The sequence below is a fragment of the Rhagoletis zephyria genome, unplaced genomic scaffold (genome assembly GCF_001687245.7).
Source record: "Rhagoletis zephyria isolate East Lansing unplaced genomic scaffold, Rhagoletis_zephyria_1.1 Rzeph_scaffold_00001, whole genome shotgun sequence".
NCBI lineage: Eukaryota > Metazoa > Arthropoda > Insecta > Diptera > Tephritidae > Rhagoletis > Rhagoletis zephyria.
The window spans coordinates 1,873,755-1,894,535 of NW_016157085.1; the positions used below are offsets into that span (position 1 = coordinate 1,873,755).

General features: G+C 34.5%; 1 protein-coding gene across 3 annotated transcripts; it reads right to left on the reverse strand.

Moving 5' to 3' along the window:
- Positions 1-2,292: 2,292 nt before the first annotated feature.
- Positions 2,293-20,505, reverse strand: Tret1-1 (Trehalose transporter 1-1). 3 transcript variants are annotated; one of them, XM_017613821.1, is made up of 9 exons: positions 20,411-20,505; positions 14,160-14,382; positions 13,574-14,068; positions 13,089-13,492; positions 12,828-12,978; positions 3,955-4,080; positions 3,081-3,866; positions 2,667-2,952; positions 2,293-2,570 (listed from the first exon to the last, which is right to left on the reverse strand). In XM_017613821.1, exons 2-9 carry the CDS (start codon positions 14,244-14,246, stop codon positions 2,383-2,385), a joined length of 2,523 nt encoding a protein of 840 aa, XP_017469310.1. In that variant the 5' UTR covers positions 14,247-14,382; positions 20,411-20,505; the 3' UTR covers positions 2,293-2,382. The 3 variants fall into 3 exon arrangements, with proteins under 3 accessions (XP_017469310.1, XP_017469387.1, XP_017469452.1); XM_017613898.1 differs by having other exon boundaries at positions 20,364-20,443; XM_017613963.1 differs by lacking the exons at positions 12,828-12,978; positions 13,089-13,492; positions 13,574-14,068; positions 14,160-14,382; positions 20,411-20,505 and adding an exon at positions 4,432-4,628.
- Positions 20,506-20,781: the final 276 nt, after the last annotated feature.

The following is a 20,781-nucleotide window of genomic DNA, read 5'->3' on the forward strand; positions in this document are numbered from 1 at the left end:
AAATCATTTTGAACCTATTCTGTATGTTTAAAACGAGTTTAAGCACAAATTTTGCCCTTTAGTAGAATTTTAGCAACAATTAAAATTTTCAAGAAAAACTGGGCGAGTTTGATCTCGAAAATAGAACCGACATCATCTTCTAGATTTGTCGATGCTGTTTTCAAATTTCTTAAATTTTTTTTAGCTCGTCTAGTTTTTGAAAAAAAAATTTGGAAGAAAAAAGTCCAGTTCTAAATACTTAAAAAAAAAACTAATTCGGACGTAGTTTTTACGTATACAGAACGGCTGTACATTACAGTATCTGATATAAGGGCCGAAAAAAAGATGAATTTGCTCCAAGTGATTTTGAACACTCACTACAGGGTGTCGGTTTCAGAAAAAGATATAACTTTTTAGTTGACGTGATGCGATAATCCTTTCTGGGTGTACTACTGTTGCCGTCACGAAGTTTTCATGCAAATGAACATGTAGCTGTTAAAGTACCAAATGGCCGGCAATAGATGACAAGATATAAGGTCTGATATATATTGCTTTTGAAGAGCAATGAGCGCTTAAAACCCAAACCGAAATGAGAACAAAATCTTCAGGAATGTTTTCACAAGAACAAAACTGTCAAAACTTTTTCAACGGTAATTATATAAGAACAAACCCCTGTGGAATGTTCTGAAAGAGAACAAAATACGAACAATACATTTCTAAGAGAACAAAATGGGAACCAAAGTCTCCGGATCGTTCTGGCAAAGAACAAAAACGGAACAAATGCCTAAGGAATTTTCTCTTGAAGAACCATTTGGGAACTAAAGTCTCAAGAATTTTCTGACAGAATTATCAATCGTGGATTTCACTGAAACGACTTTTCATCCCATCATGCAGACGCCTCTTTCATTATTAACCTTAAGTAGCAGAAAGTTCACCAGACTTTTGTTCTCGATTTCCCGTTCTCATTTTGTTCTCATTGAAAACCTATCCGAAAGTTTCGTTCTTATTCTGTTCTACTTGAGAACGTGCCCAAGAGTTTTGTTCGCATTTTGTTCTTTACGGAAACATTCCCGAACCGTTTGTTCTCATTTAGTCTCCGTTAAAACTGCTCTTAGTACTTTTTCTTCCGCTTAGTTCTTTGTCGTTCCTGAGATTACATGCAGTCCTAAACCAAAACTGCAGCGCGCTCTCGGTCCCTGCTTTAAATTACCACAAGTTCGACAATCGTTACAGTTCTAATTTATTTTATACCCTATCCTCTTCAACTGCCTCTTTGAATAGCTTCTTCTTTACTTAGCTGGTGCTGTATCTCGTCGTAGGTGGTGTGTACACTTAGAAAGCGATGATGTTTGTAGCGCTGTTAAGATTTTTTGTCATGGCCTTGCTCAAATATATCTGCGACGCCTAGTAGCCTTGAAGGCTAAGGTCCCACCTTTTCCGCTTCTAGTGTCTGCTCGGGCGCCAGGTCCTCAGCAGCCGACCAGAAATTGCTTGCTGAGTTGTGATGTCGTGCCCCCTAGGTGGAGGCACCTCTGCTTCATTGTGCAAGTGCTGTTCGAAATATAGAAATTAAACAAAAGAGGGGAGAATATACTAGCCTGTGTGAACCCCGGTTTTAACACCCTTTAGTGCTCTGTTCAAAGCAGATTTTCGTCTAATATTTCTTCATCTCAAGAGTACTAAAAAAAGCTAACTTGCTTTAGGTCATTGTACACTTCGGTTTTGGTCTATGAACCTTTTATATTTGAATGTTTTCTTTGTTTTAACAGGTACTTAAAAATAATAGGTAGTTAATTTATATTGGTTTACAATAATAATAATTGTTTTTAAACTATTTCATTATTACTTTCAAATTTGCATTTCTCAACTTTTGCTTTTTTCTTAAGAAATTTTGGTTATTTATATCCTCTAACTTAATAAATATATGTAGCACTACAAGTCAATATAATAATAGAAAACTGATATTTTCCATTAAAAACAAAGTACACAGTTCACTACTACATTTTTACGGTAAATACTACTAATAACATAATATTTTTTTGCATATCATAGTTTGTTTCTTCTTACATATTTCTTTTTAAAAAATTTTGCATTGCCCAGCGGCTAATAGACTACATCACATTTAGAATATAATAAATCTCATCTACATAACTTCTTTGACTTGCTAACTGCTTAAATAACTATATAATATTCGTACATTCTAACTGCGCACTTTATTTCCGCTTTGTTCGTCAAACTTTACTTCATACACTGGTTCCTTAGAGCTGCTGCAGTGTCACGGGAACTAGATTTAAAGTTAAGGCACTTAAACTAGTATTTGGTTGTATGTATGTACACATATATATTTTTATGTACATGTATTACGCATACGCTCTACGCATGCCGGACTTGAGTAATACCATTCTACATATTGAAGGACAGCGGTTTCATGTTCGCCACAGAGGACATACGACGCACGCGACCCATCATTTTGCGTTCAATATCTTCAAGAGTTTTGCCCTGCGTCTCTGGCACATACAGTATCACGAAGAACAAGCCCACCACACAGATGGAACCAAAAAGCCAGAATGCACCATGCGCACCCATTGTGTCTGCAAATATTGAAATCGAAAAATTAATGTTGCTCTGTTGATCTCAATCGTGCGTGTGCATACAGGTAAATACATATGTATATAGGTGTTACTCACCAATCATGTCGCGGAAAGTCTTCGTTACGATGAATGTACATGACCAGTTGAAAGCCGTGGCCACCGATGCGGCTGAGCCACGAATCTTTGATGGCAATATCTCGCCCATCATCAACCAGGGAATGGGTCCAAAACCGAGTGAAAAGCCAACTACGTAGATTACAAAACTAGCCAGTGGCAACCAACCAATTTCAGAGATATCCATGCCAGCTGCTTTGCAGTAGAAGAAACCGCCAAGTGTGAAAAGTGAAAGAATCATGGCCACATCGGAGATATACAGTAAAATCTGTGAAAAGTAAAAAATCATGAATTTGTATCCATAAATGTAATAACATCTACATATGTATGTACATCTTTTATATATAGTATACATATTTGCATTTGCATAGAAAAGATTTCACACAATTTTAGTACCTTACGTCCCAGCCGATCGATAAGTACAGTTGCCATAAATGTCGCTATAAAGTTCACCACACCCACAATGATTGTACACACATTGCCATCAATGGTCGATCCCGCATCTTGAAATATCGATACTGTATAGAAAATGACTGCATTTATGCCGCTGAGCTGCTGGAAGAACATAAGACCCAACGAAATGGATAAAGGCTTCAAATTGCTGCGCCTCATCAACTCCATTAGCTGATTGCCTGTTGCATGTCGGTCAGCTTGAGCTTGTGTTCGCAATAGACCCTTCAATTCAGGTTCCACATCGGCTTGTCTACCACGCAGCCATTGTAGAGCACGACGAGCACGATCTTCACGTCCACGTGAAACATACCAACGTGGAGTTTCGGGTATAAGGAACATAAGTATCAGGAAGGGCACAGGTAGTGCACCACCAAGGAAGGCTAGCTTCGACCAATCCATGTATGTACCGGCAACGAAACACAGTAATATGCCTATATTACCGAAAGCAGTAGGCAACAGACCCAATGAGCCACGTACTTCAGGCTGTACCGTTTCACCTAAGTACACGGGCAGCGAGAGCGAAGCAATACCCACGCAGAAGCCGGCCAGCGCACGGCCAGCTAGCACCATACCAACGTTAACAGCACAGGCGATTAGCAGCCATGAGATAATGAAGGGCACAGCGGTTGCGAGGATAGTGTTACGACGACCAAGGTATTCAATGAAGGGACCGCCAGCAATGCCACCGGCTAAGCCCGCCAAAGGCATTAGACCACCGACCCAAGAGGCCTGAAATTGAAGTCGGAAGATTTATATTTTATTTTGTACTGCATTACGCTTCTAATAGCTAACTGAAAAGTTTAAGTTGCAAACTTACCGCTTGTGGTGTTACGTCGAAGTCTGTGTAATTCCGATCAGTCATGGAGACCAAGGCTGGCGAGGTATAGGCGGATGAGAAACCAACAACCAATGAACCCAGGGACACGCTAAGTGCAGCAAGTACCTGCAAGAAAAGGAAATCTTATTAAATAGTTCGATAAAAAATAATTATTCATGCTTTGTAGCTAAAAGTGCACTTAAAACTATATTTCTAAAATTTTTGCCGCCCTAGATAATTTTTTGCATGGTACATTTGTATGTACATATCGATGGTTCTCTGCAATAACGACATAATTCAAACTCTAATCCTTGACTAATCCATGTTATATCCTTACAAAAGTAAGTAACAAGTATTACTAAATTAGTAAGGGTTTTATTTTTAAATTTTCGAATAGTGTCCATATTGCAGTGTACCATCGGTATGTATGTATGTATGTATATAGCATGTAGGACTTAAAGCGGTTAATAACTGCACCTGCTGAAAAATTCCCGATGGCTTTGGCTCATCCTCGAGCACTGTGAACGACATAAAAGTGTCGGCACGTGCAAGCAACTTCATTTTGAGGCGAATTTTAAAATATTTCTTACACCGCTAAAACTTTGTATCAATAGATTTCGTTGCATAAATTTTTATGGAATGCTACCTACAAAAATACTGTAGAAATGTTCTAACGAGCCTACTTTAAACGAGGTGCTGCTGCTACACGTTGTTCGATAGCTGGAAACGAACTGAAACTAATTTGTTCATATTGCACTATCGTCGTAATGCAACACTTTTGAATACTCGATAGCTGTAGGCTGCCCTGCTGTGGACGCTACAGCTGCTGCTGTCGCTTTCTAGGATCGCTGACTGGCGTAGGCGATGCAGCAAGCGCACACGATTTGTTTTACACATTGTGCATCCGAAGATTAAAACACATTCGTTCCAGCCATACATATGTATATGCACGAAGCCGTATTGTAATATTAACATTTTTTTCAAAAAACTTTATTTCAAACTTTTTATTTTATTTTATTTTTTTAAGATTCTGATAAGTAAAGAAGTAGCAGTCACTTATGCTCGACCCAGTGTTGGACCGAGTTTGTGGTAACTCTTATTAATGCTGGAGAGATAAGAATGTATACAAAAAATACCGTTGGAAAATATTACTTGCCATCTAGAACGTCTACAATTTCGGAGAGTGTCCGAATAAATAACTGGTCATTGTTTAATCAAGGCAAGTCCCATCTGTTGCAATGAGGATAAAATTGAAAGCATAGTACACTATTCTAGAAACTATGCTGTGCTAGCGGGGACTAGCAACCGCTCATTTTTCACATTTCACATTGCTTCTATTCCTGTTTGGCGGACCTTAGCCTAGCAGGCGAAGGGGCGCGAAACGAGCTGCTGAAACGGCACTATAACGGGCTCACTGAGCCAATGTGTGCCCCACTCTGTTACTGAATGCAGACAGCCATTTCAACCTTCCCTAAACTACATAGTTAGTGATAAGCTAAGCCTAACTGTTTTTTTTATTCCTTTTACATAAGTTGCGTTCCAGATGCTTCACGATTTGCAGGTTTTTACAGGAAGTCGTTCCAGGTGACCACCTCCCATAAGGTTTATTAATGGGGAAAACAGCTGTTCCTGCAAATCGTGAATTTCGTGAAGCATCTGGAACGCAACTGTAGTATATTTTTGTTAAAAGTTTTCAAAATCGAATTACCCCATTTTTATTGCTACCAAATGGTCATAGATTATTTTTGACGGTCAAATCTGTAATCTTTTCGTTAATGAAGTTTGTTGAAATATTTACAACAAAGTACATAAAACTAGGCGTGATAGCGCCTCACGATGACCCTAGCCAAGAGCATCACCACTTTTCATACATACATATTTCCCCAGCCTTGCTCACCTAACCACGGTACTCATTAGTGCTGCTTGAATTAAATATTTGTAAACAATTTCGGCTTTACATATTTACATATGTATGTAACTTTGCCAATTATAAATTGATAACGATTCTATAAAATATTGTATTGTATATAATAGATTCCTTTTGCGTACGATCGGTTCATCCAATTCGTTCGCAGAGTCCAGTGATGCGCATCTGCGCTTATCACGCTGTTTTCGAATGTGCTTTTCAGCCAGCCGATTCTGATAATACGAGTAGCTAGCTACAAATTGAAAGTACAAAGGCAACAGCAACAAAGGCAGCAGTAGCAGTAGCCGTAGCAATGACAAAATCAGTGCAGCAGCAGCCGCAAGTAATTCGGTGTAGGTTATTTCTGAGATCGCGCTGATTAAGCGATTTTGGTTTGAAGCAGTTCGCATTTATTTTATTTTATTTTTTGTCAACTGTAAATACTGCCGCAACCGTGACACTGATCCGCCATATCGTTGATTTTTTTTTCTATTTAAAAGTACAAATTTTTTACTTGTATTACTATTAGGCACTACGCTAATTTCGCACCGATGTTAAGCTCCTTTTACATGCAACTGAAATGCATTCTTAAAAATGTAAACATTCGCAGGCTATGCTATGAAAATACCATGGGCAAATGCAGAAAATACATACCCACCTACATACATCTTTCACAGTACATATTTCATTTTTAATTTTCCTGCAAATTATTTCATTCGGCTGACTATCTGCAAACGTTTATATCCTGTTTGAGTCAAGGTAGCAAAGCCTAACCATCCATCAAAAGTTGATTGGCTGAAAAGTGAACAGACAGGCGGTGCATTAGAGAGCATATATCCCGCACGTGTCCTGCTTGTTACCTTGACTTTGCTTTAACGCATCCTACGCACTCAGTGAAATTGCTATCATTATTTAGTGCGTTATTTATACTTTATTCAATTTATAGCTTAAAAGACGCCTTATGCCTTTGCATCGCACACTTGTTTATAAATATAGCAAGAGTTAAAAATTTATTGCCCACTTGCAGGCCTTCGATGCGAGCATTCTCCGAGGCTATGTAATACTATTGCATTGTTTTAAAGAAGTCGAAAGACATTGAAATCTTTATGTGGCTTAAAACCTGGGCAAGTTTATGCAGAAGTACGTAAGTCAATCGTATGTGGTCTTCAATGAAAAGTTGAGAAACAAAGCGAATACTCCTACATATGTATGTAGCTCAAAAATGATTCAGTTCCCAATGATTCGGATTCTGAGCCAACTATGAAGTTTCAAGCCTCTAGGTCATCGGGAAGTTGATCAAAAATTGATTGCAAGATTTGCCCCTAACAAACAAACAAACATGCATAAATACATGCATATAAAAGCTTGTAAAAATTGTATTTTTTCTCTTCTATTTCAAAGAGATCCCTATATGGTTCCTCATGACTTAAAAAAATGTAACTCTTGTTCAAGAAGTACCGATTACAAAGACCTGCAGTGGTTTCCCTCTTAAAATCTAATTAGCAATTTGAGTAGGTGTTGGGTACTTAGCTACGAAAAAATAATAAAAAAAATTCCATCACGTACATTTTCCGAGAAAAATTATTTTTTGCATTTATCTTCGAATTCCCATAAGTCTTTCTTATCTAAGTAGTCTTTTAGGTTATTTTTAACCAATACGGTTGTTTTTTTTTTAAGTAAAAGTCTAAACTAATTAATGTATTGTTTTCTCATGAAAATTGTTAAAAATTATTTTTATCAGCGTATTATTAGCGTTAACTTCGAATTTCTGAACAGCGCTGTATTTTAATTTAACATAAAAAATAACATAATTGTTAGAAGAAAAGGGAACAAATTTAAATTTGTGTTTTTACCTTTTAAATTTTTGCAGAAAAAAATAAACGATAAAATCTGCCTGATATTTTTTTGAACAGAGAATAACTTGGAATTTTTTATTTTTATTTTTTAAGTACCAATAAAAAAAAATAAAACACTATAATTTTTGTTTTTTTTTAGACTAAGTTTTCGTTTGAATCGGGACCGCACAGGAGTTTGTGAATTTTAAATAGTCACGTATTTAACTCGGAATTTTGCTTAAACTACTGGGACTTTTTCGAACGTTTTCAATATTCTTCGTTTTATATATTTCGGAATTTTCGCTGCTTTTCCGTACTTTTTGTGACTTTTTGGTATTTTTTCAAGATCTCTTGGGATTTTTCCTTAGTTTTGCTTTTATTTTTATTCACATATAATAAAATAAATTCTTCGCGATTAGTCGAGATTTTCTCAGGATTTTAATGGCTCCGTTCGGGATTTTTTCGAGATTTTCATGCTAAATTTCGAGATTTTTTGGCTCCCTTGGTACCACTTTTAAGGATTTTCCGGGGCTTTTGGGAATTTTTCGGGACTTTCTCGGTTTTTTCGTTTTTTTATTTTTCGAAGTTTAGCGACCCATAAATAATAGTCCGAACGATGTAAAAAAAAACTTGTACAAATGAAATGTTTACTTGGCTTGTTATTTTCCAAAACGGGCGGGGTCTTAAAACTTCGCATTCAACATTAAAAAAAAGTAAATTTTTTCTTTGAAATTTCTTTAAGGAAACACTGCTGTTGGGTTTAAGTAAATCCCCTGGCTGCAATAGGCATATGAGGGACTATGATTGCACTTCCATTTTCTCTAAGAAGAGCTGGCCTTTAAGCATAAATGAACGGATAGCTTGAAAAGAATATCTAATTTGTGTATAAATACCCAAGCTCTGAATAACAAGTTAAAGGCCGAGTAATTCAGTCTAACACTGCCAAGGTCATATGCTGTTATTATTTGTATTACTATAAGCATTGTGCTAATAGGTATAAAGAATTGTATGTCAGGTGCTACAATTAAATACTTCAAGCTTTCAGTTTCTTAGCCGACACGAAAAAGTTCAGCTATTTCAGGCTTTGATGCTTTTTATTAAAATTAAATAATTATTTAATTTTCAAGCTTTCTAATCGCTGCTTGCGCGAAACTTGTATGACTACGTACAGACATATATACCTTTTAGTAAAAACAATATTTTTTTACACTCAATAAAACGAATCTGTATTTTTTTACGCTTAACACGCTTTGTGTAGAAAGAAAAACAAAGTGAGATCATTGAAAATTCTCCATCAAGTAAAATTATCCACGAAAAACTGTTAACGTTGAGGAGTTAAAGATCTTGAATGGTACAGATTTTTCTGCAAGCTTAATTATTTCTCGGTTTAAGTTTCGTTTGCTTCATTTAAGCTGTCACATTCGCAGCTGTTTAAATACCAGTGTAATCGAAACATTAATGGCCTTATTCATTAAAAATAAAGTAGGTTTAAAAAGCTTAATAAATTTACGTTTTCATACATTTTTCAATTTATAAACCTTTTATAAGCTATTTTTTATGAATAAGGCCATAAGAATGCAACCATATAAATAAATATTCATCTAATTATAATTATTTCACCTGATTCCCATTGTAAAAAGTACCGTTACAATCAAAGTTTGTTTTGCCAATAAACTCGGCCCAGACGAAAGAAATAAATAAATAAGAACAAAATTCACTTTAAACAAGAATTAATACAAATATTGATTAAGCATTCACAGAGCGTTAGTTTATTTTGTTGATTAAAAATTTCGGTTTAGTAATGCAAAACTCTTTTAAAGGAGGAGATCGGACAAGTAAGGCGTGTAAATACTGTGGTTTCCGAATCAGATGATCACAAAAAGCGTTAATTTTATTGATTTTTGGAAAGTCTTATTTTACTGGCATTAGGGTTCTATCTTAGGGCGGTGATGAGTAAGTACTACAACGGGGTACTTGAGATCAATGGACTAAAAAAAAATGAACAAATTTGTGCGAAATTCGCGAAAATCTAACAAATTTCAAAAAATTGTCACCAAAATTTCAAACTTTTTAATCAGAATGTCTAGAAAAAATTTTAGTTTGCACTTTTGTAGCCCAATAAATTTAAGTACAATAAAGTTTCAAGTTTGTGAAAAATTTTTAACATCATTGTTTGTTAAGACTTTCACGCATTTTCTTCCATATAACAATTTTCGAACTTACTTTGTATGGAAGAAAACGCATAATCCCATCCGCAAAAACATATTATTAAAAATTAGTTAAAATATTTTTTTTTTCGAAATTGTCTTGCAAAAATACACCAGACTTGGGGGGTGTACGGCGAACGTTTTTTTCTTTGCTGGTAAGGTGGTACGGTGTATGTATGTTTGTATTTAAAACTCTTTTTTCAGATAATTTTCGGGGGAAAAAGCTCTTCGAATAAACATTTTCATAAAAACATGATTTTCAACACTGTCAAGCACATTAATGTTACTGAATTGAGACGAAATACATATTTTTGTAGAAGGATATAAAGTAAAAAATTGTATGATTGGCCTTGAGAAGGCTAACAGATTTTGCTTTGTGTGGAGCTGAGGCAGTCTAAATTACATACACACATACATACATAACGTTTTAAGACTTAACGTCCGTCCGATTTGATTTTACAACTTAGAAAAATACACGTTTAAAAAAAATTTCTATATATCAAAACTGTACTTTTTTAGACTATTTGTCAGACATGAATCTTTATGAAAAATCAAATATTGTGTAAATTTTCAAACAACACTCGTAAAAATAGTGTTTTAAAAACACCTTTCAATTGAATTCTACACTTTTAAGACTTTCAATAAAACTTTCTAAATACCGTATCCTTTCGATTTTCACCCCACTCATTTATGTATGTACCTGACTCCAAATATAAATTGGCTGGTAGTTCTCGTTTATGTCGAATTTAACATTTGGATCCATTTTCGAACTCGAAAAAACACTTGCAAATACAATTATCCTCTTTAGCAATGTGCCAATATGTATTGATTTCCCAGCTTTAAAATTGATTTATTGGCACGACTGGCGTTTTAAACGCAACTACGTTGAACTCCTGTGTTACACTCAGTCTATCCACTGATTCCTAGAGTAGAGCAGCACAGCCTCGTAGAATTTTTATCAGTACAATAAATTGTAAATTGATTATGTCTTGAAAAATATGTGTGTTTGTATTGTTTTTTTTTTAATTTCATTTTTCAATTTCATTGTATTCACACTTTGAGGTCATTTAATCTCTCCAGACAAGTCGCAAATTTCGATTATCACTTATATATTTTAATACGTACATAAATATGTATATGTACATATGTAATATATAATTGCTATGTATGTATATGTGTAAATTTATTTAATGATTCGAAAACAAAACTATTTACTCATCTTCGAATTTCGAAGAAAATTATTGTTTTTTTTTTGTGTGAAAAAGTAAATATATTTATTTACTTACATATACTTTTATATATATATGCACATAGATCATGCAAGTAAGCGAAATCGGCGGTGTGCGAAAGTAAAACCACATTTGTTATCATCACTATACAAATGTTGAAAAATCTATTAAGTAGGCATTTGAGTGCTAAGATTTTTTTTTTTAAATATGTGCACAGTCCCACTTGGGATTCCCTGTACTGCTGCTATCAGGTGTTTATTCTTCAAGACAGTTTAAAAAAATGTTTTAATTACTTTTTGAAATGCATAAGTACTGAGAAAATTCGACAAAGTACAAGTACAAAAATATTATCTCACAATATACATACATTTATGAATATGTAGTACATATCGGCGTCAACAATGCAAAAGGCTCTAAATGGCACAAATGAAATTTTAATAGGAGAAGCAAAGCACCGGCGGCTATAAAAAGAAATTATCAAAAACGCGAATTCTTAGTGTCCTGAAACTTGCACTGTACTTATTGTACTAGAATTTAATGGGCTTCAAAATGTCTTACTTAGAAATTTTCTAAAAATTATGAATAAAAAGTTCGTTGTTGTGATTTTTTTTTTAAATTTCTCTAAAAAGTTTGAAATGTCGATTTATATGGTATTAAGTATTATGTAATTAATTAGACCTTAATTAAAAAAAAAAAACATTAAACAAGCAAAACTGGTCAAAATGTCTTTAGCCTATTTTGTACACAAGACTGTATGTTTATGCATTTTTATAGCAATATTCCACAAACGATTTGCTGTTAGCTTATATTGTTTTACTTCAGTGCATTAAAAATGTAGAAAGCAAAAGAAGCTTTTTTATATAAATGCAGTATTTTGAAAAAAAAACAGCAGTATCCATTTTTGGAATCCAAAAAAAGTATAATATGTACTGAAAAAAGTATGGAAACGAGCCTTAACCATACGTTTTGCTTTCCTGCGCAATGAACGCACTCTCTTTAAGCTCTTTAAGCTGATCCATACCCGGAGTGTAGCGATAGATTATAAAACTGCTTTCAAGAATATGCACTAGTTACTTGCTTATGTACATACATACATACAATACATACCTATTAGGGTGTTCCTTAAAATATCAACATAATGGGACACCTGTTTATTTTGTTCTACGTAAACAATATATATCCACGAAAATTTCATGACTAAACAATTTGTTTGCGTTCGAAAAAGTTTAATTTTCTTTTTAAAATCGCAAAAATTTTGAATTTGTAATTTATATAGATAAGTTTCAATAATATAATTTTAGTAGATTTTTAATCATAATTTGAACGAGTTTTTGCTATTTTAAAACAATAAAAAAATTTCAAACCCTAAAGCTGGATTTCCACTAGGCATTAAATGACAAAAATTGTAATGGCAAAGTCCTTACGTTAAAAAGATAGTAATTAAATTCATTTCCACCTGGCCTTTCTTAAATGCCTCCAAGTTTTTGTCATTTCAATGCCTAGTGGAAATTCGGCATAATAGCGACATTTAAAAGTTTGTTCAAAATTTTAAGGGGAGCCTCTTACAAAATTTAGATGTTTATATTTTAAGGACCACCCTAACACATATACATATTTTAATGCTCTAATTAAGGCTAATTAATTACATATAAAACCTACACTTAACTACTATTTTCTTATATGTATATTAGCTCACCTGCGTCCAAATATATATTGGATTCGTTGTCGGTCGGTACACTTCCAGTTTGGGTTTGCCATCCTCGGTGATTTGTCTGACAAAAGGTACAGCGTTGCGCAGGTTTTCATTTTTCTTTTTACCCATTTCATCCATTTCATACAGTCTATGGCTGAAACAAGCACCAAAAAAGCTCATTAATTTCTCCATTCACACTTTCACCCGCCACACACACACACACACACACACACACATATACACACACACACACAGTTCACTCACCTCTTTCGGGAGTCTGTACTTATGGAGCGTTGTTGCTGGAAATGTTGACGACTTGTCAAATAATCCTCCTCACTTTCACTTTCCAAGTCCTTGAGATCAATAATGACCGGCTTGGTTATGTCCTTGGGGCGGTGTATTAAACGCTTATGCTCCACATCATCCGCTTCCTCTTCACTGTCTGTACTGGAACCCTGCAGCACCTTTTCCAGCCTGAAGCTGACGCGGGGATCTAAACTTTGATGTTTTCGACCTTGGAATTCTCGTCGATTTTTACGAAATTCTTCCTCAGAGGAGGATTCTTTCAGCATGTCTTCCAGAAAGCGTGTACCTTTCACATCAAGCGAGACATGTTTTTTAGCTTGAAACTGCCGACGATTGTCGTTTGCAAGTATGTTTTTGAGGTCCTGAAAAATGTAAATGAAAACGAAAAATATTTCGGACATAAGTAGACGGATTTTTTTTTTTTTTTAACAATTTTTACATACCTTCAATATACCCTTGTGGTCTACGCTAATTGTTTTCTGTTGTTGATAGCCACTGCGCAGGCTCTCGAAATTATCCTCATCACTGCTGTCAACAGAGCGACGCTCGAAGGACACGCGCGATCCCTTTAGCGACTGCTTGCTGCGTTGCAGGTCATCATTGGCTAGCGAAACTGTGCTGCGCTGGTGGTGATCGCGGTGACTGTGCTGTGACGACGGTGGAGGTGGTAGCGCCACGAAATCCTTATTGCCGCCGCCAGTTTTAGTCTGACTGCTAGGCAGCGGCAATGTGGGTGGGGCGCGTATGTCATTGTCTTCAATGATTGGACCAAACTGTAGAGGTGTATCGTCGACGCTGAAATTATTTTGCGGCACCATTTGTCTTTGCTGTGCTGTGGGTCCTCGTGGAAAGAGGAATGGATCCTCGGGTAGAATTGTGTCCAAACTGGTTGCTGTGTTGGATTGAGAGAGTCCCTCTTCGACGCGTTCGTAGCTGTCCTGAATGGTGTTGGTATATAGAATGCTTTATTAGTTTTTTGTTTTTTGATTTTTTTTGCACATTTGAGCCTAAAAAAGCTGAGAGATTTACCGTTGAACGCGTGAGTTTGTCCTTTATTTTGCCCATTGCATTGCTGAGCGGTTGGTGGCCACTGCCACGGTTATCTCGTCCACTCATTGTGGTGCAGTTTTTTGTTGAATTTTGTTGTTCTTTTGTGTGTTTAACGTAGTTAACTCGACAATTTCTTAACTTCTGCTATTTACCACACTTTGAATTTTCTCTTTTTGTTGCTTATTTGTTTGATAATAATGCGCTAAAAGAGAATAAGAGAAGCGAACGATGTGTGAGTATACTTTGAAGAGAAAGAGAGCGAAGAAATGTGAAATTGTACGCTGCAGCGTTGCACTCTTTACATGCAAACGCTCGCGTTGCAACTTGCAAGCGCAACGAGAAGCTGCGAGTGCAATTTTTTGATTAGCTGTTGCAATTTCGTGTGCGCCGATTGTAATTGTGGGCGCGTAGCATTGGCTGTGTTTTTTTGGTAGCGTTTGCACTTCAAATGTCATTTGCGAAAATATGAAAGTGGAAACGGTTATTGCGCGCGCACCTGTCTCCGTTTGATGCGATATTTGCGAATTCTAATTGTCTGCTTTTTGTTCTGTGTATGTGCAAATATACATACATACATACGTGCAAGTATGTATGTAGTTAACTATTTAGTTTGCCAGATTTTGTTTACAAATTATTAAATTGTTGCTTTCAAAATTTCTATTACTCAGCACTTTTACTTTATTTACTTATTGCCTTTTTCACTTTCGCCGTTTGTTTGCGAAAATTTAATATACATACAAACAATTGCACAGTCAAATAAGTACTCGTGTATTCACTAATTGTTTTCGGCCTTTGTATTTCGATTTTCAAAAGTTCTTCTAATTTTAACATTCACGGTCTTTGTTTGCTTTGCGTTTGCACGCCAAAGTTTGCCCGCTCTGCACGCCCGCTTCTAACTATGCGCCTTGTAAATCGCACTGCCTGCGGTTTGCATTGAAGTATGGCAGATTTGAGCAAAAAAGATTTAGAAAACTACATAGTGTATTACGTAAAAATCGCAGACGGAGCAATTTAATTTATTCAACTACATTTATTTGTCTTCTGACCGTCTGGGCTTAATTAACTTAGAGAGTTAGTATATAGTATTGCGTGTATTCAAGCGTGTAAAAATAATGAAAAAAAAATCAATTCTAAACTTAGGGTAAATTTGGGAATCATCCGCTCATTTTCAAATGAATGCAATTAATTTCATTTCTGACATAAATTCCGTGATAAAGTTCCTCACTAAAGGAGGAAAAGCCTAAGAGATCGTTATGGAAGTGATGCCGTCTGTTTACTTGGACTAGGAGAAACAATTATTTATCAATGGTGTATTCTACTGCATCACTTGAAGTCCACTAAAGTCCTGATAAAGAAGCAAGTGGCAAAAATGGATAGAGAACATTTACGATAATTTTGAGTATCCTTCATGCTCAACTTGTTACAAGTATATTCAAGGTCAGCGCAAAACGTCTGCCGAGTATAATTACATTGCTTTGGAAGCAGAGGGCATCAAGTTTTCATGCGAATATATGAATCACAATTTTTTCATGAAGTAGAATTTCGTACATTAATAAAAAAAATTAAATACTCGCGTATTTTTTTTTTTTTAATTGTACACCTTCAAAACCAGGCTCATTTGAAAGAGCAATTCATCTTAGGGCGTTTTTTGCATTTATTATACGTAAACTTCTGTTGCGAAATAAAATGATTTATATTGAAGAACTTCAAATATCTTTTGCAAATAAAGCCATAAATTTTGGGGAAATCTTTTAGTGACAACCTATGTACACAAATCATAATTACGACATACATATGTCTCAAATTTGGCGGATGCGTAGCTCAAATCTCGTAAAAAGAAAAAAATTAAGTGTTCATTTAGAAAACACATTAAAACCAGGTGTTAAAAGCCTGGATTCGTTGTTAAAAACACGAAATTTTGCATGAAAATATGCATGTATACAAGTTTAATGACGTAAAATGTTGGCGTTGCCACATAGCTTAACACCGGCTACAACAACCACAGCATTTTTGCAAAGAATTCCTTTCCGCTTGGGCGGCCTACGGATCATAACCCTTAATCAGCAGAATTCTCATTCCTGTGCAGTGTTCGTCCGATACCACCATGTACTCGATGCCTGTACTCATTGAAAGTATCGAAGAGAATACTCGATGCTACTTAAAGTATCGCTAGGAAATACTAGATTCTACTTGTACTCGAAAGTACTCACACAAGCAATTTTAATTCAATGCCCATTTACAAAATAACGACATAGTACTGTGGAGAAAGGATTATAGCCCAGTTATGCATACTTGCACTGCTATACCATTTTTACGTAAAAATCAAAACCCAACATAATTCTACATGTTAAGTGCTATTAGTTGGGTAACCGCTTACACGCACAGCCCGTTTAACAGATTCTTATGTGACAACTCTTATACAAAGCTAAGTATGCATAACTGGGCTATTATGAAGAGCTGAAAATGCTTTTTGATATCCTTTTGTGTATTTTGAAAAGCGGTTACTTGGAAGTGCTGAAATAGGAGATGATAAGTAATGAGAAAGCTCATTGTTTACTCGTGTTTGATTTTTCGGTTTCAAAACGATCCATAGACGACGCTTCTGAAAATCATAGGCTGGCTGCACAACCTCCTCTAATTCGATACGATTTTCGTTCTCCACTTTCGTTAGTTTTAACCCTAGCAAAATCGCGTGGTTCACATCTTGAATCGTTTTTTTTTTCAAAAACTACAGCATAGATCTATTTTCAGTTGATTTTCCCAAATTTAACAAACAAGTAAATACTTGTACTTTGTACTCGATACCCATGAATTACTTGTACACGCGTATCAAAGTACAAAAAATACTCGGTACTTGGTAGAGGTATTCGAGTATATACTTCTAAGTACTGGTATCGGAACATCACTATTCCTGTGTTGCCGGTGGAGAGAGACGGGGCGGGGCCCTCTTCTGTCTGCATTTATTGTGCATAAGAATATTCAAGGTGGCGTGAAATAAAAGAAAATGCTTTGTTTTTTGGAAGTTCCCATTTTTTCCACCAGTTTCCACCATTTGTTTATTTGGCTATTTGTATTATATATTATAGCGAAATAAAGAGATAATTATACGTTAGATATACTACATATTTTGTGAAATTGTCTACAAAAATTTATTTAATTAAAACTATTAGTTACTAAATAGTGTGTGTGACATTTAACTATAACTATAAATAACTGCCAACATCCGGAGCGTCCAAAAAACGTCTCATGCTTTGCATAAAAAAGCAATTGATGGATTATATGATAGCCAATCCTGATTTCCTTTAGCATTAGTGGTTAACTCTCCTATATTAGTTATTGAGGAAATTTTTTATTTTTCATCATAATTCTTATATTTTGCTCCCCTTTGTTTGTTCTATGTATTTATATAAGACCATCACTTATGTGCAAAATTTCTGCTTTGATTTCGACATTCTGGCTATTCACCGAGTTGTTCATGAATATTCAGTAATATTATTTTTTATTTATCTTTGTATATATGTACATTGAAATAAATACATATAGTATGTAGTATGTACGTTAACCCGAAAATACCTGGTTATGTATGTATTTTTGGCACATATATTTCGAGTACCTCTGTAGTTAAGTGCATCTATTTTTATTTTTTTCCTCTTGTTCTTAAAAGCTTTTACTTTCTCATCAGAAATTTTTGCGAAAATTTATATTTTCTTAAGTATACGTACGTAAATACTCTACTGGCACATGTTAGGTGTATATGTATGTACATTTTTAAATACATATGTACTTAGTTAGCATATTTATGACTTTCGTTTTCATACAAGTTTTTCTGGTATTTTCGCTTATGCAGAGTTTCATTGAATAGCGAAACATATGGTTCTGGTTTGATATACAATACTGTTTTTTTTTTGTTTGTATTTGAACAATACTTATTTATGTACACGTTATGCAAAAGCCTATTAACTTAAAATTTGTCATTTTTGATATGTCTTATAAAAACGTCTAAATTTTCTTCATTTTCCTTCTAGCAAAAGCTAAAGCAATATTTTGTTCTGATGTACTGTAAATAAAGCGCGGTAAAGTGTCTCTATTTAATAAATGTACTTGTAAGTACATATTACGATATGCTTTATTCCATACATAATTGGCAAAAAAAACGTTGGAGATTCGGATTTGGAAAACCTGGCGATATGTGCAAATATTAAAATTGATTGAAGTAGTTTTAATTTAAAATTGGGCGGAAGTACAAAAAATATATATGTATATATATTTTTTAAATTAAAATCATTATTTTATTTGCTTGCAGAATCTTTAATTCAGATTTTTATTTTTAGTGAATTTATACTACAATTTTTACAAAAGTTGTATACATATCTAAATATTGACTAATATTTGTAAAAGAAAAAATCTAAATATTTTTCTAACAATTCATTATTCTTGTAACTTTTTAGCTGCTTATAATCTTTGTATATACATATTTACTAGAGCTCTTGTAAAAATTTGAATATCCGGTTGTCGACTAGTCGATGGCAAATTTTTTTCGCTTGATAGTCGAATAGCAATTACTTGCTAAGCGGCTCGAATTCGACTTACCGTTCACTTTTAAATAACCGCTCACTATGGAGTAGTCTGAAAATCGACTAACCGAAATTATTCGAATAGTAACGGTTGTTCACAATAAAATTATTATTAATTATTATTATTAGCGCGTTTGTGTTTTGTCAATAATCATAAGTACTCAAAACATATAAAAAAAAAAAACAATGTTTATTGAAAGAAAACAACTAATCGAGAATGAGGGGCTAGTTGAACAAGTCGAAATGATTAGGCGATTAAGTAAAGTCGACTATTTTTTTGAAACAACTTTTGCTAATCGATTAAGCGATTAGTCGACTAACAAGAGCTCTAATATTTTCGATACTACTAATTTTTATTCCTAGTTTGTATATTAAAAAAAAAAAAAAAATTGAGAATCCCTTCAGATGGGAAATATAAAAAGCGGCAATTTAAAATTTGACATTCACAGAAATTTTGATAAATTAATTATAGTTTTAAAATTTTCGCGACCTTTTCGAATTAAGGAATATACTTTGCTTCTGTTTTAAAACTCCTTTTATGCATTCAAATTTTAGGAGTGCCTTTTTTATTAATTTTAAATTTTATTATTTTTTTTTAATTTTAATATATGTACGCAATGATGTTTTATTTTTGTTTTTTTTTTTAGTTTCTTATTATCAAGGAATTAACTAAAAATTTTTATTTTTGTTTTGTAATTTGTTTTTATAAGTTTTTCAATACGCCTTACTATAGACGCCTGCAAACTTTTTGTTTCACAAATTTTTTCCGTTGTTTAATTCAATTTCAATACAAATTTTGCTCTTTCAGCAATTATTATGCAATGCATATGTGTGCATTTTATTAATCTTCTTGTATCTACCAATGTTTTATTGTTAGCTAACATTGTCTATTATTCAAACGATTATTATTTTGGCAACTTATTTTTCCAAATCAGTTAATTGTTTATTTTTATTTTTATTTGTTTTTATCTGACCTTCACTACCATTTCACATCACTAATTGCTGTTATATGTTTTTTGACGCGCCGAATATACTTCCTACCACTTGTTTTGATCAAAAGCGTTCTATGATTAGCAGCAATTCGCCGCACTACTATACTAGCGCCGTGTTGATTCAACACAAAAAATAACAGCAATTTGTTGCTTCGATTTGCAACTTATAGATTTCGTTTTAAAAATCCAAGCCAGTCGGCAGTCCGCAGTAAAACATTCATTTTATTCATTTATTTCTTCTTTTTCTTTTGTTTTTGTTCACAACGTCAATTGAAAGGGGCAATCGGTTCGCATCGTAACAAATCGATTTTATAATCAAGCAATATTAAAAGAAAGAATAAAGATTTTATTATGCATTTCATTGGATTGCAATTTATTTCATAGTTTTTTGCACAGTTTCATAGTTTCAAGTCGTCGGTTAGTCGTGTTAGACAGAGTGGCCACTTCATTCCGCATTTCAGTTAGTAGGTAATATCTGCGCCAACAAACACAACCACGCTTACAACCAGCGCACATAATATGCAACAACAAAAAAGAACAAAAAAAAAAGTGCGAAACTTAAATTACGAATGCAAATATATTTATGTAAATTTTAACAATCAGCAAATGCCAACTACCGTCTCGTCTCACTCGAATCGCACACAATTTATATTTGGCATTTTACCTTTTCGAATTTTATTTTGAAAATATATCCACGCTCTAACTAAAGCACGCGATCAGTTTGCGCGGCGTTTATATAGTCGCTGCTCGAACGATCGCTCGCTCGCCCGCTCACTTAACGCCGACGACGATTTTGGTATCCAATTGAGTATAAGTTGGACGTGTGCTCTTGCTCTTTGCCGTCGCGCTGTTACCGCTGCCGTCACCCCGGATCTGCACTACTTTTCCAAATTTCGCTGGCACAGCAAAATTTCTGAGCGTATCTGAGCAAAAACGAAGCAAAACGAAGGTGGTAAGATGCTATACATATATATGTAGATATACTATATATGTATGTATGTACATGGGAGAATGTGCTCTATGGATATATAACTC